General features: G+C 34.4%; 1 protein-coding gene across 6 annotated transcripts in view; it reads left to right on the forward strand.

Moving 5' to 3' along the window:
• Positions 1-6,912, forward strand: part of CHD6 (chromodomain helicase DNA binding protein 6) — a 130,465-nt gene extending 123,553 nt beyond the window's left edge. For all 6 annotated transcript variants that reach the window (XM_087720295.1, XM_087720294.1, XM_087720298.1 and 3 more), the window contains 2 exons: positions 1,615-1,719; positions 3,399-6,912. In XM_087720295.1, the coding sequence (XP_087576421.1) occupies positions 1,615-1,719; positions 3,399-4,301 (1,008 nt within the window). In that variant the 3' untranslated portion in view covers positions 4,302-6,912. The remainder of the gene's footprint in view (positions 1-1,614; positions 1,720-3,398) is intronic.
• Positions 6,913-8,341: the final 1,429 nt, after the last annotated feature.

The raw sequence follows: 8,341 nt of genomic DNA on the forward strand, positions 1-8,341 counted from the left end.
CCCTGTTGGGAGAGCGAGTACATTCAGAGAAACATTGTGAGAGTTGTGTTGGAGAACACACAAACCAGCATACAGAGACACTGCAGTTTAAATAGGCTTTTACTTTTGTGGAAATAGAGGTATCAGAGTCCATCAAACAGTCCAAGTCATACACAGATAAGACAGTCAATCATCAATGTCTTTCAGTTAAGGGATAATCCAAATAACATAGTCCAGTATCATATAATCAGTTCAGAACTCAAAGTTTGCTAGCAGTTGCAAAACTTACAATAGCTCACGGCACTCAGATCAGATTAGCCCAGCATCTAACGAACAGAGAGCTAACAGTCATTCTGGCTCCCTCTTATGGTCAATTGAGGAAAACAGCAACCAATCACATTTTACAGTATGATTTAAAGAAACAGGTACAGCATTGCTATATGATTTATATATTGCCAACCGAACCATTAGATTATATTCCTAACAGTGCGCACTCTGACAAATCAATCTATCAATCAGTCCACAATCTGGAAATTTTATCTGGGTCTTCATCCATCTATTTTCTTTTCTGGAAGGAAGTGAAAATTCTAAGATGTATCTTTATTTCTTCAATTCAATTCTCTCCTGCGCTTTATGCATTTGAACTGCATATGCAAAAGGAGTAGCATCGGAATCATTTAAATATAAGTATCCTCGTCTCCAAGTAAATATGCTTCTCGTGAAAACCTTGGCCTGGTGTTTAAACTGTAGACCCCTTTCTTTCTGAAGTGGGGAACTGCTAAGGAAAGATAATCTGATATTTTAAAAAAATAGGTTGGAACTATAACAATTTAGCATTTAATTGATTATTAAAACATGGAAAGTTTAGTTTGCTGTATTATATGGCAAGCTACAATTATTTGCTGATTAAAGTTTGTTGGCTGAGAAAATAGGCAATATTAAAGTGATTTCCACGGAATGCATTGCAGGAATTAAATAAAGACAAGCATTATTAGGTGGAGATTTATACTACCATTTTCATGCTGTAGCCTTAGGAAAGCACATATAAGCTAGATTCTATCATTTTGAATTTTGCCTCTATCACCTGGTAATCTTCTCATCACATTGTTGAGTTCGTATTGGTTAATAAATACATATTTACAGTATTTGATTTATATCACTAGGTTCCTTCTTAGCAAAATAAAGGTAGAAAATTCTTTGTAGAGCAATTGGGTTAAGAACAGAGAGTTCTAGAAATTTTTTGTAAAAGTTTAATTTTATTTTAAACTGTCTGCTGGACATGATTAGGATTTTTTATATTTCTGCCTCTCTAAAGTTTCCTGAGGAAGAACAGATGCTAGTTGCTCCTCCTCTGTAAGAATATTTGTTTAAAATACTGCATCAACTATGTTTCTTCTTTCTGTCTGAAGGGTCTTCCCATATTGTGGCATTCATTAGTACAGAGTAAGCTGGGAAAGTAGATATTTATTTTCTTGCATAAGGGAATTAACAGCATAAAATAAACAGATCTTTCTTTTTAAAAAAGACAAGAAATGAGCAGTTGGAAAATAAGTGGAGAGCTAAATAGTTAAATGCTTAATTGTGTGGCTTAGAAGTTGTATGCGGAGGAGGTCACTCTTTCTCTGTGTTTTGCAGTTAGGGGGAGCCATGGCACCAGCTTTGAAGGAGTTACCAAGGTGGCTTGATGCAAACATGGAGTATGCTGTTGCAGCAGACTGGTCTGACATAGTTAAACTTTCAGTAAGTAAAAAAAAAAGGGAAAATCTGTGCCATTACAGATATTCCTCAATTTACAACCACAATTGGGATTGGAACTTCCCACCACTACGCAGTGCAGTCATTAAATGACTCGTCACATGACTTTAGCCTATTTTACAATCTTTTTCACTGCAATCATTAAGTGAAACACTGTGGTCATTAAGCGAATCCACTGACTGTCGGAAGCCGACTTGAAAGCTTGCAAATGGTGAATATATGATCCCAGAATGCTGCAACCCAGTGGTGGGATCCTATCGGTTTAACAACTGGTTCGGTGATCGTGCACTTCGCTGTGCGCGTGTGTGCTGTTTTGAGACAACTTGCTTTCTGCATTAGTGGTGGGGAGGAAAACAGCTGAGGCGCACAATCCACTCTGCTGCGTGACTCAGCTGAGAAGATATAGGTGAGGGGACAGGGGAGGGCGGGCCGACTCACTTGAACCGGTTCACTCCCAGTTGATTGCCGGAGCTACCAGTTTGGGCGAACTGGTTGTTAAACCGGTAGGATCCCACCACTGTGTTGCAGCATTCTGGGATCATATACTCACCATTTGCAAACTTTCAAGTCAGCTTCCGACTGTCAGTGGATTCACTTAATGACCACAGTGTTTCACTTAATGATTGCAGCAAAAAAGATTACCACCCCTACTGCAACCACTATAAATACATGCTGGTTGCCAAGCACCTGAATTGTGGTCATGTGACCACAGAGACGCTGATGGTATTAAGTGCAAAGACCAACTGTGAGTCCCTCTTTTCGGCACAGTGATAACTGAACAGTTAATGAACAGTTTTTGTTTTATCTTCTTTTCCCAACCTTCTATTTTCATGGACAGGTAGAAGAGTTCCTAATATATGCAACTGCAATATTATTTTAATGATTACCTTTGAGTAATAGTTAAATATGAGGTACACTGTATGGCCAAGTTGACAGATTTGCCTTTTTGCACTGATGATTCATTTGTATGAAGTGTCAGCCAAAATATCAAGTAATAACTTAATTGTTTTCCTTACTAAACTCTTTGGATTTCATTGAGAAAGTATTCTATGATTCATATGATTCCTTCTATTCAGCATTTCATCCTTAATGCATCCCCAAAGTAATCTCAAAGTTTTATAATGACTGCAATAATATTTTTTGCTAACTTTTGAATAAGAATACAACATTTTTTAAAGATTTAGATTCCTCTGGAAATGAGTGTGAGAGACAGAATTAATAGCATTCCAGTATTATTGAGTATAATCTACAATAAAATAGTTGAGGCTAAAGTTCCAAATCCACTTATTTAGAAATAAGTTCTGTTTAACTCAGTGGAGCAGCTCTGAGTAGTTATGCATGCCATTGACCATTGTGTGAAAGAATTATGAATTAAAAGGACTGCTTTCCTAATCTAATAGCACTTTGTATGTGTTAAAAATTACTCTATTTTAGGGGAAATTCACAACTTTTAAATGAATACATAATTTAATCTACAAAATCAAGGTTCAGATTTCTATGCAAATAGTTTTGTCTTTATGAAAGTCTCCACATTGTCCATAATTTTGAACAACACAGAATGATATTTGAGAATTTATTCCTACAGCTAAGATCCTCGTTAACCTCAGAGTTTTATTATCCTTAGCAATAACTTGTGGAAATTTTGTTTTGTTTTCCATTCTCAGGGTTTTTTACCTGAAAGCAAGTTTCATCGTATTCTCACTGAGCCTGTACTCCGAGATGTTGGACCTCGACGAAGAGGAAGAAGGCCAAGAAGTGAACTCTTTAAAGCTCCGGGTATAGGAGCAGATGCTTCGTCTGGAATGGGACCATTATTCATGAATGGACTTATTGCTGGAATGGATTTAGTAGGACTTCAGAGTATGAGAAACATGCAAGGCATTCCTTTGGCTGGACTGGTTGGCTTTCCTGCTGGATTTGCAGCAGTACCTGCTGGGGAGGATGTCAAAAGTACTCTGAGTATGTTGCCAATGATGTTACCAGGCATGGCTGCTGTACCACAGATGTTTGGTGTTGGAGGACTTCTTAATCCATCAATAGCTACTACTTGTACTTCAACTGCTCCAACGTCATTAGCAAGCACAACTAAAAGTGGTACAACACATTCAGAAAATGAAACTGAAGACAAACAGAATACCCCAGGTTCAAAAATAGAAACTGTTTCTGAAGACAAATTGAGTCCTAATTCATTTTCTGATCAGTCAGAACCTGCAATAACAACCAGTAGTCCTGTAGCCTTTAACCCATTTCTTATTCCTGGAATGTCATCTGGACTGATATATCCCTCAATGTTTCTTTCTCCTGGTATTGGCATGGCCTTGCCAGGTCTTCAACAAACCAGACACTCAGAGGCAACAAACCTAGAAAGTCAGAAAAGGAAAAAAAAGAAAACTAAAGGGGAATTAGCAAATGTGGAACCAGAAACGCTCTCACTATCTGACAAGGAACATGCTAACAAACAAAACTGTACAGAACAAATGCCATATGTGTCAATGGAGCATGAACGTGATGTACCAGCAGAGGAGGAGGAAGAGAAGGAGTTAAAAGAAATTAAAAATATCAATTAGATTTTTTTTTTGTTTTTTGTTTTCTGAAAAAAATATTGTGGCTTGTTTCTCATCCCATAAATATTTGTTATTGCTCTTTGTCCCCACCTCACCTTCATAAAAACTGTGTTTCTGTAAGTAATATTATCTACCTAATTCCTGGTAAGAAAACTATGGTGACAATTTAATAGTTGCAAGGTCTTGCCATAGAAATAAGCAGTGTTCTAACAGTGTGGGAGGAATGGAATTCTGGTTCATTTGTCCGCCATTCACCCTTCCCTTATTTCAAACAGTAGTAAAATATCTGATCATCTCTAAAACTGGTCATCCCTCCCTTCTTCCAAATAATAGTACGTGGTCATTCCCAAAACTGCTTGCTTGTGTAAAAGAAAAAAAAAATCTGGTAAAAGAAAGTGCTTCTTTTAGAAGAAAATACAGAACACAGGAAAAGGTTGATGTTTTTACAATGACACTGAATTTAAAAAAAACAAATCTTGTATTTTGGAGTAAAAAGCACAGCTATAGTAAGTGCTAATGTGTATTTTTTGATTTAAAGTATTTCCCTATTTTATCATGTTTACTAGAATAGTAGTATAGACAGAAGTATATAACTAATGATTGAAATGCATATATTCATTTCTTTTTTTAAGGCATTAATAGTAGATATATAATTTCTTCCTGGTCACACTACAAAGTTTTGGAAACAAACTGCTGTAAGGGGAAAGATTACTTAACTTTTATATTTCTAAAAGAAAATCTTGTTTTATGTTTAAGATGCATTTCAGTTTTTTTTTCTTTAGATATCAAGCCCATTTCAGCTCCTGCTGAGAAATTTATGCACAACTTACCTTTATTAAAAAAATACAGTGGCATGAAGAGGGTTATAATAACTACCAATTATTTTTTCAACTTTGTACTACTCATTTTTCACAAAGGCACTTGGCATTTTTTCCCCAGGGAAGAAGAAAGCAATGAAATTTTCATAAGTGGGAACTGGACCTAAGTTATATCATTTTTTTCTTTCTTTGTGTAAACTTTGAAAACTCTTTTTTTAAAAGCTGTGGAATGGATTTTTCCATTATAGTTGGACTTTGGCAGAGATTGTCAAAGTTTCATAACTTGGCTTTATCCTTCATTTCTTTATCAGACTGTGAAAACATTTTTGCTATTTCTTTCCATTCCTCTTGAGCCCTTGCACTCTTAAATGATATTTCCCAGCATCTCCACATATACGTTTTGTCTTTTAAACGAAACTGTTTAAAAACATATGCCAATTTTAAATGTTAAATTGCACCCAAGAACAGTTCTTACATAGTTATCTTTATTCCCACTCCTGTGTCACTTTTCTTTCACTTGGGCTTGTTCTAATTTATAGCTCGTGATTTGAGACTTGAAAAACAATGTGGTGCGATGTTTAAATGGCAGACCATTTAAAGGGGCTTGGGAGTGTATGCTAGTATTCAGTTTCACACTTGGTTTGTCACAATTTACTGTACTTTTTATTTTTTTTCCTTTTACCGTTTGCTAATTTATCAGGTGGTCCAAATGTTTTTGACATAACTATTTCAGTTTGCATTATTTATTTATGATGCTTTTTTCATTGTCTTTTATACATTTGGGATTTTAAAGTGTGTACATGTTAAATTTAGCATCTCAAAGAAGTCTGTTACCCATGAATTAAAATTAAGGCTGCATGTTGCAGTGAATTTATACTATTGGATTGGAATCAATACCAACAAATTACATAATTTGGTTACACTGTTGTAGAACAATTGGATAATATTATAGACCCTATTTAATACAGCTGTATAGGACAGATACTGTATGGCTATTGACAGATTTCTTAGAAGTGCTGCTATCTCTGTTTGACTAACATTTTGTTCAGCTTTGCCTCCAATGGAAGCAAAGAGGGTTTTTTCAGCTGTTAAATCCAAAATCAATATAATTTATTTATGTAAAAAAAATCACTTGATATATTTTTGAACCTTTTAAGTACTAATAACTTTTTATTTAGTAAAAAAAAAACCATGTACTTGCCCTAAATCCTTAAAATACAAATGCTATAAAACTTCATATATCTTGAAAGCCTTACTGTCAATGGATGCAAATCTCTTATCTGGAGTCTACTTGTAATATATACGAATGTTTGGCAGGGTTACATTTATAAGGAACAGGGTTGAAACTGAATTTTAGTTTGTCAGCATGTTCTATATACCTTGTCCTTTCTTTTTTAATGTATGTTTGTAGGCTTCGTTTGACTTTCAATATGTGACCCTTTTGCAGTGTGAAGCTGTTTTGGCTTATTTACAGTGAAAGGCATAAATGGCTTTTTTCATATCCATTTTAAAAACATATGCGAATTTCTCATTTACTTCATGAACACTCACACCAACATAAATCACCAAAAGATGTGCTGTTAAAATAAAGTGTCTGTGCTTGTACAATGCATAGATTTAAAGGTCAAAATTTTAATTTTTGAATTTAGTGCCTATATTATGTGTTTCTTTTTTTAAAAAAAAAAAACTTGGCTGAGCCTTGCAAAAAAAATGTACATACCTTTTTCTAGGAAATCTATTTCTGATTGTTTTGCTTGATTTGGAACTAAACATGAATTGCCTTTTTCTTAGCATGAGCACCGTTTTGGCCTGCAGCTTTCTTTCTTTCATATTTTCTATCTGATTGACCCAAGAATACTCTGCTGTGATAACTCTGCAATGGTTAAAAATAGCTTAGGGTATTTCTCTGATTATAGAATATTTACACATAATTCAAGAAACTAAACATGAGTACTATTTTTAAGCCATCCCTTACATTAGATAGTACTTTTCTGTGGGGAGAAGCCCAAGCTATACAATTAGAATATTTCCAGTTCATGTATCTATGGATTTGCAAAGAAGTTCATTATTAGGATAATTTTCTAGTAATTCATGCATATCATCCACTGAATTTGCACAGCATGTTTAACTAGCAAGAACAAAATGTGGTAGTTTCACCAGCAGAGATCCTGAGAATCTCTTTGAAGAATGTGCTACAATGAAGATGCCAATAAATGATTTCGATATTAAATTTCCAAAAGAAAAATCGCTAATGAACATGCTTGCTCTGATTCTTAAATCTGTTATTTTTTTAAGAATAGGAATAGTATACTTTGTTTAAGATAAACAGTTTGTCATTCAAAATCTGTGTATGCAACAAGTTAACCAGAATATGAAGATTAAAAAAAAACCCGAGCCTTGGATGACAGGATTTAATATAAAAATAAAGTTGTTATTTAGAATATTCTACTTAAGCAGATATCTTTTAAGAGATCAATTTCATTATAGGCATGCATTGTAAAATTTGTAATATATAGTAATCACTGCAATAATACATCAACTACATTCAATATTTTAAATGAAAAAATTATATAAGAAATTTGAAGCTAGGTAGGAACTTGAATTGAAACTCACTGATGCACTTTCTCTTAAAGAGAAAAAACCTACGAGATTGGATGTTCCATTATTTATATCTTAATTTGATCTAGTATCAGCTGATAAGTTACTCAGTTGCTATCACATTTGATCTAAATAGAAAACTTTTGAGCATGATAAACATTGTCCCTATCATCAGAGAATGGGTGCAGAAATCTTGCCAAGCATTAATATTGTTTGCTTAGTTTTAACATAATTAAAATTAGCAATTATAGTTTATAAACCATATTTCAGAGTTTATCATATGTGAATTCTCACTTGCGCCTGTTCAGTGATCCACAACTGAGCTGCTATCTTCCTGCTATTTCAACAAAATAGAAGAATAGAATAGAATAGAATAGAATTCTTTATTGGCCAGTGTGATTGGACACAAGGAATTTGTCTTTGGTGCATATGCTCTCAGCGTACATAAAAAGACAAGATATATTCTTCATCATAAGGTACAGCACTTAATGATAGTCATAGGGTACAAATGAGCAATCAGGAAAATAACAGTTTATCAGAATAAGATTAAGTATTTACTTCCCATCTCAGGACACCAGCCTTTGGAATGGAATGCATCTTAAAAATACCATTATTGCTGAGAAAAGA

This window comes from Thamnophis sirtalis, unplaced genomic scaffold, assembly GCF_051295495.1.
Source record: "Thamnophis sirtalis isolate CommonGarterSnake01/CBP01778 unplaced genomic scaffold, rThaSir2_p1.2 scaffold_7, whole genome shotgun sequence".
Classification (NCBI taxonomy): Eukaryota; Metazoa; Chordata; class Lepidosauria; order Squamata; family Natricidae; genus Thamnophis; species Thamnophis sirtalis.